This window comes from Aulonocara sp. 'chitande type north' Nkhata Bay, linkage group LG18 (genome assembly GCF_057382095.1).
Source record: "Aulonocara sp. 'chitande type north' Nkhata Bay isolate Kocher_YH1m ecotype deep benthic linkage group LG18, A_spYH_male_GT1.1, whole genome shotgun sequence".
Classification (NCBI taxonomy): Eukaryota; Metazoa; Chordata; class Actinopteri; order Cichliformes; family Cichlidae; genus Aulonocara; species Aulonocara sp. 'chitande type north' Nkhata Bay.
The window spans coordinates 5,943,631-5,958,291 of NC_141361.1; the positions used below are offsets into that span (position 1 = coordinate 5,943,631).

A 14,661-nucleotide genomic window follows, 5' to 3' on the forward strand; every position below is an offset into this window, starting at 1 on the left:
TGATTTTATATACTGTTTTGTTTGTTTGTTAATTAGTTAATGTACGTTTTGAAATTTAAGCTTAACTACTGATCTTATCTAGTTCTAATTTTATCTGTTTTGATTTTACATACTGTTTTATTTGTTAAGTGGGTTAGAGCTCTGGGTAGCTCCCCAACTGGGTCTAGACTGGGTCTAGAGAGTATTTTAAATTCAGGGAATTTAAAATAGAAAGTAGCTCGTCCACAGAAGGACTGGTAGCTCCCCTTACGATAAGGGTTCAGATCGCGCGAACAGGTGTGAAATGTGTGTGTTTAGTTTTGTTTGTTTGCTTGTTTTAATCAATTTTAAATCATACTTTTTATTTGTTTTTGTTTCTAATGTCTCTGTAAAGCACTTTGAATCACCTTGTTGTTGAATTGTGCTATACAAATAAATTTGCCTTGCCTTGCCTACAGGATCTGCTGATACTGAGTGGAATCCATGTGTCCCTCAACTTTGACAAGATTCCCAGTCCGTGCATAACACCTCTTGTTATGCCCAAATAGCTCATTTTTAGTTTCATCAGCCCACAGCACCTTATTCCAGAATGAAGCTGGCTTGTCCAAATGTGCTTTAGCATACCTCAAGCGGCTCTGTTTGCGCTGTGGGTGGAGAAAAGGCTTCCTCTGCATCACTCTTGCATACAGCATCTCCTTGTGTAAAGTGCCTGAAATGGTTGAACGATGCACAGTGACTCCATCTGCTGCAAGATGATGTTGTAGGTCTTTGGTGCTGGTCTGTGTGTTGACTCGGAATGTTCTCACCAATCGTCGCTTCTGTCTATCCGAGATTTTTCTTGGTCTGCCACTTTGAGCCTTAACTTGAACTGAGCCTGTGGTCTTCCATTTTCTCAATATGTTCCTAACTGTGGAAACGGACAGCTTAAATCTCTGAGACAACTTTCTGTATCCTTCCCCTAAACCATGATGGTGAACAGTCTTTGTCTTCAGGTCATTTGAGAGTAGACCCCCATGTTGCTACTCTTCAGAGAAAATTAAAAAAGGGGAGGGAAACTTACAATTGACCCCCTTAAATACTATTTCTCATTATTGGATTCACCTGTAAATGTAGGTCAGGGGTCACTGAGCTTACTAAGCCAATTTGAGTTCCAATAATTAGTTCTAAAGGTTTTGGAATCAATAAAATGACAACAGTGCCAAAATTTATGCACCTGCCTGATTTGGTTTAAACAATTATTGCACGAGGCAGGGCTGCCCACTCTCCCCTTCACTGTTTGCAATTTCTATTGAACCACTAGCAGCAGCAATTAGACAGAATTCAGTAATTAAGGGCATAAAATGCAAGAACGTGGAACTTAAAATCAGCCTTTATACAGATGTGTTACTTTCTCTCCAAAACTCACAAACCAATATCTCTGGCGTGATTGAATTGATAAAGTCTTGCAAGAATATCAGATTACTCAATTAACTGGCCAAAATCTACAGTCCTTCCGATTAATTGCTCCTTCCATTATTCTTCTTCTACACCACTGCAATCGGGGAAATATAAAATATTCAGGTATTAACGTTTTTCCCAAGCTTACAGATCTAACTAAATTAAACCATATCCCACTTTTAAACAAAGTAGAAGGTGATATGGCTAGGTGGAAATGTCTACCCATATCACTCATGGGAAGGGTTGCCGCTATAAAAATGATGGTCTTACCAAAAATAAATTATTTATTCTCAATGATCCCAACTAAACCACCACAAGATTGGGTCAGGTCTCTAGATTCATGTATGTCCAAATTCCTTTGGAAAAATAAACTCCCAATTGTTAGCTTAAAAACACTACAAAAGACCAAGGATAAAGGAGGATTAGAACTACCTAACTTTCAGCACTACTTCTTCAGTTTATCTCAGGATGGCTAAAACATACCTTCTTAGACGAACCTTGTCTAGATGTAGAACAAGCACTTTGCAATAATCTAGAGATTTCAGACCTAACATTTATCAGCTCAAATATCCAACGACATGAATGCTTTAAAAGCGTCTGCATCAGCTCTTCTCTGACAGCATGGTGGGAGTTTCTAAAATTGACGGCGTCTTCATTAATCCCATGCAAACGTACACCTATCTGGAACAACCCTGACATATTACAAAACAATAATATGATAAACTTCTCAGATTGGAGTGGTAAAGGAATCAAATACTTAGAACATATATTAGAAGGAACAGAATTTATTCCATTTGACAGACTAGTTACACAATATGGGATCAACAAGAAAAGCTTTTTAGAATATCAACAAATTAAATCCATAGTAAAAAAGAAATTCAAACCGGGTCAAGTTGAACTAAAAACACCACCAAGTGTGGTTCAATTTCTTACTCTTAAAACCCTCAAATTACTTTCCAAAATATACAGAATGCTTTCTAAAACAGATGAATCAATATCACTTCCTATTGCAAAATGGGAAGCGGATTTATCAGCTAACTTAGACCAAAACTTCTGGTCTCATATATACTTAACAACCTTTCATTTAATTAGAAATCCCAGTCTTCAATTAATTCAATACAAAATATTACATAGAGTGCACTATACAGGTCATCGGATGTCATAGTTTGGTCCCACATTCGCTGTTGTGATTGGTGTGGGGGTAGCGACAGGCTTGGGGCGTCGGGGGATTCCCCAGGAGCATCTTCCTTGGAGGGCTCAACCCGGGGTTGCGGTCATGGCCTGTTTAGGGCTCTGTTGGCTCTTAGGCGACGGTTTCCTCGTGGCTGCGTGCAGCGGGGCTAGGGGAGGGTCTGTGCTGACGGACGTGGGTTACTGACCTGGTAGCCTGGCTGCCCTTGGGTGGGTCCAGGATGGGCATGAGGTTCTCGGGGTGCTCAGTCTGTGGGCTGGGGCCCTGGCTGGGCCTTGGGGGCTTGGGTCCTGGTTGGTGTGTTGCTGGGGTTGTGGGCGGGTGGGTGTATGGGAGCCCAGCCCTGGCGCAGGGTGCTGCCAGTGCATCGAGCCACCTGGGGGGCTCTTCAACTGGTGGGGGAGATTGTCACATCTTGCAGGAGGTCTCCTCTCTTCAGGAACTCACTCTGCAGGAGGGGGAGATATAGGAGAGATGGAGGAAGATCTCAGCCTGAGTGTCTATTGTCTTGTGTAGTCTGGAAGATGAGTGGATGACGGGGTGGGTGCAGTTTTCTGTGGTGGGGTCGGGTGGGCTGTCCCGGGCTCTGTGGGGCTGGGCAGCACTGCTGAACTGGGCCCCGGTCCGGATGGGCCTGGGGCCCCGGTCCGGATGGGCCTGGGGCCCCTTTCCCTGGCGGGTTGCGGGGAGGCATCTCCCCCTCTGTCCCCTTCTGGCCTCCTGTGTCTCAATTTTATCCCACAACTTAGACATTCACATTACTCACACTCTCATTACACATACATATAGGATCTTGGGTGTACATCAGGGTGTACAACCTCACCCCTGGCGTCGTTGCCTACCTCTCAATTTTAAATACACATAGACATTGAAGGCTATCGGGGGGGGGGCTATGCGCTTTCCTGCTGCTCTCTGGCAGGTAGCTCCATGCCCTCCTGGGTTTTAAATGCACCTTAGAACACACATGCATCAACACTACATATGAGCGGGCGGAGCGAGGCTTGGAGTCTTCACACACCCCCGTTCTCTGCGGCCTTTTGGAACGTGGGGGCCAGGAGGAGGAGTTGGCCATCCGATTGGGTTCTGGAATGTGGGGCCTCCGTGCTGCTGCCGAGTCAGGGCAGTCTGCTTCTCTCCACCCCAGGGAAAACTGTAACACTACCTAGGTTTGGGTGCAGTTTCCCCCTCCAGGGGCAAGGGTACCAAGACCTGGGGCTTAGAGTACCCTTGGGGAGTGTGATTGTGTGTATAGTGTCTCTCTGTCTGTCTCCACGTCGGTTGAGTGTGAAGTGCACATGAGAGCATGAGGGTGGAAATGGATGTTTGTATCTGTGTGTGCCTGTTTGTCTGTGTCTATATGTCAGGTTGGGTATCAGACGCCACCTCTCTAGGGACATCTCAGGCCCTCCAAGGTATGGAGGCCTATCTCCCCCCACCACTTCCCCTGCCAGTGGCAGACGCCCTCAGACATCTGTGCATTGGTGGTTCTTTGTGTCCGGGGATGGGCGTCCAGGTACACACCGGCTCACTCCTAGTGGCTGTTTGTCGGGGCCTGAGGCTCGCTTGGGCCACTTCGTGGGTGGGGTGCCCCCGGCCTCTCGGCCTGGGGCTCGGTCCACTCTGTCACAGATGGCTGCCGGCGGAGCTCACGGCACGTCACTGCAACTCCCCGTGGCATCTGCTCTGCGGCTGCTGAGTGACCCCTCATGGGGGGGCTCTCCTCAGCTCTTTCTGCAATAGTGCCGCGGCTGCCCCTCTGTTGGTCTTCCTTGGTCTCTTGTGTTCTGAGGGCCTCTGGATGCCTCAAGTTTTGATCTCCTCCATACCTGCTTTATGCCCTGGAGGACAGGGCTGTGGCTGAGCAGCTGTTGCTCTCAGTCCCCAAATCACGGTTGAAACTGAGAGGAGACAGAGTGTCACCCTTTTTAACTGAGTAGTCCAAATACAGTCAAATCCACAGTAATCTGTCATACAAAGTCAACGAAAAAAACAATATTTGAGAATCTACTCTTGTTGGGTTCAGTTAGGATCGTAAGGAGACTGGCAGTGGTAACTCAACTTAAAGACGGAATATCCCTCCACTCAGAATGAGACACTGACAACAACTTAAAGGGAGAAAAGTGATTTGAGTGTATTCAACATTTAAATGCTCCAAAAATAGACATGAACAAAAAATTTAGACCATTTCAAACATGTAAATCTCAACAATGTACAATATATCACTTAAAGTGTCCATAAATGTGTCAGGTAGGCTGTCCATTTCAGTTCAGTGCACTTAGTATTCAGTGTTCTTAGTAAGTGTTAACTGTCTTTAGTCACAGTTTTGCTTTTTGATGCATCAGTTTTTTTGTGTTAAGTGGAATCAGATCTGACCCAAAAAAAAGAAAGTAACAACATAAAGTGTCCTGAGATCTCAGAAAAAAAACGTTAATCCAAAAAAAATTGCAAATCGTTGTATCCTACCACCCTCCAAGGAAACAGGTGGCCTTCAGAGTGAGAACATCCTTTCTAGGCACCTCCAGTGGCATCCAGTCCTTAGATGGCACCGCTCGGTCCTTGCAGCAGATTTCTACCACGTTAAAAAAAAAAAAAACCAGCCAGGATATTCTTCATAGAAAACATTAATTCCGTAGCGCAACACGTTACAAGACTGAATATCCACATAGCTTTGCGCATCTAGCTCCGTGCAGGCGGATGCAGTGAAAGTGCATTCACGGTACATGGGAAAACTCGGCATTTAACAAAACAGTAACACTTCAAATTAGAATAAAAACAGAATACAATTGGCAATAAAATAACCATGGGTTACACGAGCATTCTCTATTGTGGCTCCCTAAGCTTTGGAATAATCTTCCTCTTCACATTAGGCAATCGACATCAGTGATGGTTTTTAAATCCAGATTGAAAACGCATTTTTATTCACTGGCTTTTGATTCAGTGGTTGACTGACTTGTATTTTATTGTTTTCGCTATGTTTATTATTTTATCGTATTTATTATTCTTATGGTATCTATTATGTTTCTGTTGTTCAGCACTTTGGTCAGCCTTGTGTGTTTTTAAAGTGCTATATAAATAAACAATGATGATGATGCTCCGTGGCTGCTGAGTGACCCCTCATGGGGGGCTCTCCTCAGCTCTTTCTGGGATAGTGCTGCGGCTGCCCCTCTGTTGGTCTTCCCTGGTCTCTTGTGTTCTGAGGGCCTCTGGAGTCTTGATCTCCTCCATACCTGCTTCATGCCCTGGAGGACGGGGCTGTGGCTCCCCACACCCACTAGCAGATCATTACATAAAGGAACCTTTTAAATACAAGCGTGCTCATGCTCACAGGTGTACACACGGGTACTCACACACACCAACTACACCCTTTTTGGCTCCTACCTCAAAGCACAGTGTGCGCTGTCGATCTTACGTGCTGCACGATAATGTTTAATATTTAGTATTTACTGTTATATTCCCATAGATCAGACTTTCCCAAAGTGTGTGGCCTGCCCCCTAGCGGGTGCGCAGAGCCATGGCGCGGGATGAAAAGGGGGGGTGGGGGAGAAACAACGCTTGGACACTGCTAGCACGGGCGCCTACAGAAACTCAAAGCAGGAGATGAAGCATAGCTGAATATGTTTCCAAACCAACTTCATTCTAAGCCAGAGACTAGTAAATATGGTGAAGCATATCTTCCCTTTGGCTTCACCTGCACAAGTGCCAAGGTAGGCCTCCTCAGCAGAATTGCTTTTTCCCTTCATCGGGAGCAGCGGTGGGGTGTTTAAATCACAGACAAACAGTATCCCATATTCGTGATTTTTAGTTCACAAACACTTGTTGTAATGACTAACTATTCCTGACATTTTGGAGATATACATACTATACTATACTTTATACAGTAAAGTTACAGTAATATCAGGCTGATCCTGCCACGATTTGTTCCCCCGGTTCAAATCACGGACAAACAGTATCCCAGTTTGTTTTTAAACCTATTTTGTACAGAGGCATTTTTTGAAAAATGTATTGATAGCAATGTTGAATATTATTACAGAGGAAAAAAACAACTACACGTAAAATAATCACATTGTGACACCTCTGCCTTTGTAAATGGAGGGACAGTAACTGCGTGTAAAACCTGCAGATAGTCAGATTAATAGTATTTCGTCTCTATCTGCCATTCTGCAATTCATCTCATGTAAACAACGTGGCGCACATACCTTTGACGTTGCGTGACGAACTCTGTATTCCTCGTCCACACGTAAACGCAAAAAAGGAGTTTGAAAAAAATCTCAGTTTTTGGTGATTCGAAACGCCGTTTACATGTGGACAAAACAGCTGCGTTTTCAAAAATACCCGTGTAGGTGCGGACGTAGCGTAAATTAGTTGGTAGTTTATTTTCTTACTACCTGTAATTTATTGCAGATTACTTGTATTTGCTTAATTGTTTACTAAATGTTTGAGGTGTGAAATAAACCGTAATGGAGCAAAATATGGGTGTGTGTGGTTGGAGGATGTGTTAGTGCGTGCATGCGGGGGGGCGCGAACATTTTTCTTGTAAAACAAAAGGGGACCCAGCAAAAAAAGTTTGGGAACCACTGCCATTTTTCTTTCTCAACAGGTGATCCAGGTGATTGATACATGTATTTTTTTGTCTGCTTATTTTGTTTTTTGTTTTTTGCCCTTTATCACCGTTCCTCTTCCCTGCTATTTTTCTTTCCCTCTTTCTTTCTCCCCTTTCTTTTCCCCAGTCAAGTCTGTCCCGTATTTAGCAAGTGAAAATAAAATAAAATAAACAAAAGGTGAATCAAATAGACCATTACGGCAAGACTGGGATGGTCAATTTGGTAAATTAAATCCGTTGGGCAGCTTTCTTCACTTTTAGACAATTCTGATGGCAAAAGAGCCAAACGGGACAGGCAAACCCCCCCCCCCCCCCCAAAAAAATCAAAACAATTATTGCACTTTCTGTAAATCCAATGAACTTCAATTCACTTCTCAAATATCACTGTGTCTCCTATATGATATATTTAACTGAGAATTTTTTATTGTAACAAACAACGATTTATACAGGAAAATAATGACTATTAACAAGGTTGCTCAAACTTTTGCATCCCACTGTAATCCCAACAACAGTGTCCTGAAGGGGGTTTATACTGTAAGGTAGGGCTGCCACGACTTGTCGACTAGTCACGATTACGTCGACTATCAAAATCAAATGGTAAATGGCCTGTATTTGTATAGCGCTTGACTAGTCCCTATTGACCCCAAAGCGCTTTACACATCCAGTCATCCACCCATTCACACACACATTCACACACTGGTGATGGCAAGCTACATTGTAGCCACAGCCACCCTGGGGCGCACTGACAGAGGCGAGGCTGCCGGACACTGGCACCACCAGGACCTCTGACCACCACCAGTAGGCAACGGGTGAAGTGTCTCGCCTAAGGACACAACGGCCGAGACTGTCCAAGCTGGGGCTCTAACTGGCAACCTTCTGATTACAAGGCGAACTCCCAACTCTTGAGCCACGAAATCAAATCCTTCAGAGGCTGCATTTGTAGGCCGATTGCGTTACAGCGACTCGACGAAGGCTGTCCAAATTCAAAGAATCCTCCAACTGCGGCCGGCAAATGTCCTTCATTTCCAGATTTGAAGGATGGGTCGGGTGTATCCTTCGCTGCCCAACCTATCCCAGGATTCATAGCGTGGCCCAGCCAATTCCAGTTTCCAACAATGGCAGCAGCTTCTTAGTTTTAATATTACCTTTATTACTCCTTCTGAAGCTCAATAAGGATAAAACTGAAATCCTCCTTATTGGCACCAAATCCAACCTTTTGAAGGCAAACCACTTCTGACTCACTATCGATAACTCCAGTTTTCCCTTCTCCTCAGGTTAAGAGCCTTGGTGTCATCCTAGACTGTTCACTTTCCTATAAATCTCACATCAATAATCTCACCTGTTCTGCCTATTTCCATCTACGCAACATTAACAGATTTCGTCCTTCTCTTGTCACCCAGTCTACATCCATTCTTGCCCAGTCTTGTTACCTCCCGCACTGACTACTACAACTCTCTCTTGCATGGTCTCCCCCAAAAATCCCTCCATAAGATTCAACTGGTTCAGAACTCTGCTGCTCACATTATCACCAGAACTGCCTCCTACCAGCACATCACCCCTGTTCTTCAGGAACTTCACTGACTCCCAGTGAAATTCTGGATATTCCACAAGCTTCTTCTGCTCATCTTCAAGGCCATTCATAACCTCGCACCTCCTTACCTTTCTGACCTGTTAACCACTACCTTTTCTGTCCGCTCACTTTGATCTTCTTCTTCTATCCAGCTTTCTGTGCCTTCCTTCCGCCTCACCATGATGGGAAGCAGAGCTTTTAGCTGAACTCTATACCCCCAGGTATAAGAAAGATTGGTTCTCTCACCCAGTTTAAATCTCAATGAGCCTAATCAGGGCCACCTGATCCAGCCATAAATGTATGCTTTATCAAAAAGGAATTTTTTTAAGCCTAATATTTTTTTATTTTTTTAAAAAGTGTCTGTTTTCCGAATCCAAACTGGCAGCTTTTTCCACAGAAGAGGGACCTGAAAGCTGAAGGCTCTACCTCCCATTCTCCCCAACTTTAAGGCAATGAATGGTTAATCTAAACAATAAATAAATCCTGAAGTGAGTGTCCTGTAAAGTTTTTGAATAATTTTAAGCAAACTTTTAAATGTTTTGTGCACTTTGATAACAAAATTTAAGAGATACCACTTTGTGTGTGTGTGTGTGTGTGTGTGTGTGTGTGTGTGTGTGTGTGTGTGTGTGTGTGTGTGTGTGTGTGTCTTTTCTCATCGTAGATGATCTGTCTAAGCCATATGCTTAATGGTTAAGCTTACCTTGTAATTTCTCAAATGTATGTTTTTTGATATGTCCCTTAAGATTTTCCACAACATGACTGTAAGGACGAGGATGGGCTCACAACTCAGCAGGTCTGTAACCAGGAGAAGAACTCCAGTCTACACCAGGAGGATCCTTCACAGATTAAAGAGGAACAGGAGGAACTCTGTACCACTGAAGTGGAAAAAACGGTTGTTCTAAAGCAGGAGACTGAAACTTTTCCTGCTCGTGAAGAAAGTGGCCACAGTGAACCAGAACCAAGCAGTGACCAGCTCCATTCTCACAAATCTCCTGACGCAGATCAGGATGAAATCAAGGATGGTAACTCGCACAGAAATGAGTGGGAGCAAATCGTATCAGGCCCGAGTGTTCAAAATTCCGAGACAGCACATTTATGTAGCACCTGTGGGAAAAGATTTTTTTGGAAGTCAAAGTTAACTAGACACATGCAAATTCACACAGGTGAGAAACCACATTCTTGCAGCACCTGTGGGAAAACGTTTAATCAGAAAAGCCATTTGAAAGTACACATGGAATTCCATGCAAATGAAAAACGATATTCCTGTAGCACTTGTGGGAAAAGATTTTATATAAAATCAAATTTGAGAAGCCACATGCGAATTCACACAGTTGAGAAGCCATATTCTTGTACCATTTGTGGGAAAAGATTTAGGTGGACGTCAGATTTGAGTAGACACATCAGAATTCACACAGGTGAGAAGCCACATTCTTGTAGCACCTGTGGGAAGAGATTTAGTTTGAAACACATTTTGAATATGCACATGCAAATTCACACAGGTGAGAAGCCACATTGTTGTTGCACCTGTGGGAAAAGATTTACTACGACGGGTCAGTTGAAGAGACACATGCGAATTCACACAGGTGAGAAGCCACATTGTTGTTGCACCTTTGGGAAAGGATTTACTCAGAGGGGTCAGTTGAAGAGACACATGCGAATTCACACAGGTGAGAAGCCACATTGTTGTGGCACCTGTGGGAAAAGATTTACTACGAAGGGTCAGTTGAAGATACATATGCGAATTCACACAGGTGAGAAGCCACATTGTTGTTCTACCTGTGGGAAAAGGTTTATTCAGAGGGGTCAGTTGAAGATACATATGCGAATTCACACAGGTGAGAAGCCACATTCTTGTAGCAATCTAGAAAAGATTCAGGTAGAGGGAAACTTGAAATAACACATGCCAGTTCACAAAAGTGAGAAACCACACTGTTTCAGCACCTGTGTGAAACATTTTAGTTCTCCAGTACAGTTGAAAATGCAATTAGGAAAAGATGCTACATGCTAAGTTTCATTCTTAGAAAATGGTGGTGGTAGAACACATAAACAGTGTTTGGGTCATTGAAAACTGAAAATTTAAAAAGGCTTTCGGAAGCTCAGTTTCTGTTTTGACACATGGACAAGACAAAGTTTGTCTTGCACCATAAAATGTTTGCACCATTATCACCTTTTTCTGACATTGTTTTATAGTTTATAGGCTTTGTCTTTGCTGAAGTTTCTTCATTTTCTTTGGCATGGCCTCGACAGTGCTTGAGATATTTTTAGTGTCTTGATGTAAAAATAACTATTTCTCCAAAACACACTTGGAAATATCAGTTTAAAAAAAAAAAACTACCCATGTAGTAGTTGGATTGACATTATGGCAAGTGCTTTTCAGATGGAAAGAGAAGATTTTAGGGAATGACAATGTTGACAAGTTGATCTGTTCTCAAATTGTCTGTGATCCATATTTTAAGCTCATTTATTATTTATATTTATAACATAACTTATGGACTAATGTGTCATTTTAACAGTGTTGTGTTCCATTTTGACATTAAACAATCCAGTTTAAGATTGTAGATAATTCCGTTTAAAGATAAAATATTGATAATTATATAATAAAGGAGGAGGAGCTGGTGACTCATCTCCCATAAAGGAGCTCAGAAGTTCCCTGGGAGTCTTCATCTTTATTTATCTTTGTTTGCTTTTGGCCTCCATGTGCTTATGTCAAACATACTAGAGAGCTTTTTTTTTAATTTTATTTTATCTTGTATGTTCAATTAAAACTGTTGGCATCAAACTTTACATCTCCTGTAAATTTTGTGTTTTGGTTTAAATTGTGTTCCAAAACCCTGAATCAACATCTTTCCAGCCTGTAGAAATTCTGAAAAGCCTTTAAAACATGCGACTGCACAATCCTGCTGCTCTTTGAAAAACTAACAGTACTTCCAAACGAGCTGTTAAACAGGGCTTTGTGTGATCTGCCTTTTGGTGAAGCAACTGGCCAGGAAGATTCAACACATTCAAAGGGCTTTATCATACTAAGTTCATTGATTCTCGTCCTCACTTTCCTTTCCAGGTCCTCAACTGTACTCCATCAATGTCTTCTGAAGTTGTGTTTCAGAACAAAAGTGGAGCACATAACAGCAAACACTGAACACACAACTCCCCTGTCTGCTAAGAGCATGTCTTCCTTTTTCATACCACCATCGGTGACATGAAAAATTATTCAAACAAATCTGCAATGGTATTTTCAGATCAACTTAGACAATTAAACATTACAGTGGACTTATTTAATGCGGTCAACAATTCCTTAGGAGGTACCCAACATGAATTTAAAATAGCATGCAATTTAAGAACACACCCCTCCCTCTCGGAGCTATCGTAACACCAATTTGTATCAAAATCTTTAACTTCTTTATTAACCTATTAGGACCTGGCATCCACATCATAAAATATAAAAATTAATTAACTAGTGTTTTGAGGTCATGTAAAAAGGAATGTCATGAGAAATTATTAAATATGAATAAAAATAGCATTAAAGGGATTTGGAAAACATTAAATGCCATCATTAAAAATGGTTCTTGGCAGTTAAATTATCCTTTGTATTTCACTAATAATGCTAGTAACATGAGTGATGTGGTTAATGAGTTCAATAAATTCTTTGTAAGTGTTGGGCTGATAGAATTCCTGATACAAGAAATTGTGCAGAGAAAGAAACTAAACTCATTCAACGTAATCCTCATTTAATGTTTTTAACGGTAGTAGAAGAAAAGAAAATCATTGATATTGTCGGGAAATCACAAACACAAAATTCTACAAACTTTGATGACATTGATATGGAAATCGTTAAGAAAGATATTGATGGCATCTCCAAACCCTTAACACACACGTGCAATTTGTCTCTACAAACTGGTCAATTCCCAACACAAGTAAAAACAGCGAAAGTAATACCACTGTTTAAAAATGGAGATAGACACCAATTCACAAATTACAGGCCTGTTTCTCTACTTTCACAATTTTCAAAAATACTGAAAAAAGTTTTCATTAATAGACTTGACAAATTTATAGATAAATATAAAATAATAATGGACAGTGAGTATGGTTTCAGACCAAACAGATCAACATCCATGGCGTTAATGGAACTTATTGAAAATATCACCAATAATATAGACAATACACAGTTGATGTTTTCATTGACCTAAAAAAAAAGCTTTTGACACAATTAATCATGAAATATTACTTGATAAACTGGAGTACTGTGGCATTAGAGGAGTGGTGCTAGAGTGAGTCAGGAGTTATTTGAGAGACAGGCAACAGTTTGTGAAGCTTGGTGAATATCAGAGTGCCTGGACATTGTTTGTGGAGTTCCACAGAGATCAGTATTGGGACCAAAACTGTTTATCCTGTACATCAATGATATATGTAAAACATCTGATATATTACAGTTTATTTTATTTGCAGATGATACAAATGTTTTTTGTGCTGCAGAGAATTCACAGCAGCTTTTGGAAATTATCACACCAGAAATGATTAAACTGAAAACATGGTTTGACAGAAACAAGTTATCACTAAATTTGAATAATACTACATTTATATTATTTGGACATTGTAAAAAGGATGCTGGAGCAAAATTGTTGATAAATTTTGTTGAGGTAGAGCAAGTTATACAAAATTTCTGGATTTGATAATAGACAACAAAATCTGCTGGAAACCTCACATAAAGCATATACAAGCTAAACTGGCAAGAAACAACTCTGTACCGAGTAAAGCTAAACATTTTTTGCATTTTTCCAAAACTCCGGGTACTTTACTGTTCACTTATACTGCCATATTTGTAATACTGTGTGGAAATCCGGGGAAATGCATACAAAACTTCACTTCAACCGTTATGTAAAATTCAGAAAAAAGCTACCAGGATGATTACTAAAGCAGGATTTAGAGACCACACTAACATTATGTTCTTGAAATTAAAAATTCTGAAGTTTATGGATCTTTTAAAATATAAAACTGCAAAAACTATGTACAAAGCCAGATAGAATATGTTACCAGGATATGTGCAGAGGATGTTTTTTGACGGAGAAGGGGACTATGAATTGAGGGGAAAATGAAATCTGAAGACTCTTACAGCACGGACAAAGGTTAAAATATTTTGTATTACCATTTGTGTGGTAAAACTGTTGAACAGTTTTCCTGTGGATCTACAACAATGTCCAAGCATTAGTCAGTTCATAAAGATGTTTCGAAAACTGCTTTTGGAAGAATATGAAACTGATAAGTTGATGACCCATTGTATATATAACTATGCTAAATTGTATCAAAATCATATCTATCACGGTAGCTAGGTTTATACATTTACTTCATTCCTTGTTTATTGTTTGGGGAAAGTAATGATAGGAATTAGGGGTAACAATGAATAGTAGGATTCAATAGAATGTTAAGTATGGTTTAGATATTAATAAGTATGTATTTACAGTGGCTTGTAAAAGTATTTTCCAGATTTTGTCACATTACAGCCACAAATATGAATCAATTTTATTGGAATTCCACGTGAAAGACCAATGAAAATCAAACCTTTTTCAGAGTTATCAAACATTACTTCAGTTATCAGTTATTTATTTGTAAAAAATGTTTGGAATCGTGTATGATTTTCATTCCACTTCTCACATGTACACCACTTTGTATTGGTCTTTCACGTGGAATTCCAATAAAACTGATTCATGTTTGTGGCTGTAATGTGACAAAATGTGGAAAAGTTCAAGGGGGCCGAATACTTTTGCAAGCCACTGTGAGCGACTATTTTGCACAGAGGCAGTGGCTTACGACACCAACTGTCGGCCATCTATAATCCAGTTTTGAGATCCCTTCCCAGACGCCTTAACGCCCACTCACACCCTGGGCAAT

General features: G+C 41.1%; 1 protein-coding gene across 4 annotated transcripts in view; it reads left to right on the plus strand.

The window, feature by feature from the left end:
- Window positions 1–11,557, plus strand: part of LOC147307834 (uncharacterized) — a 40,732-nt gene extending 29,175 nt beyond the window's left edge. For 3 of the 4 annotated variants that reach the window (XM_086272962.1, XM_086272957.1, XM_086272961.1), the window contains one exon: window positions 9,522–11,557. In XM_086272962.1, coding sequence (XP_086129088.1) covers window positions 9,522–10,675 — 1,154 coding nt within the window. In that variant the 3' untranslated portion in view covers window positions 10,676–11,557. The remainder of the gene's footprint in view (window positions 1–9,521) is intronic. The other variant, XM_086272960.1, reaches the window with a different exon arrangement.
- Window positions 11,558–14,661: the final 3,104 nt, after the last annotated feature.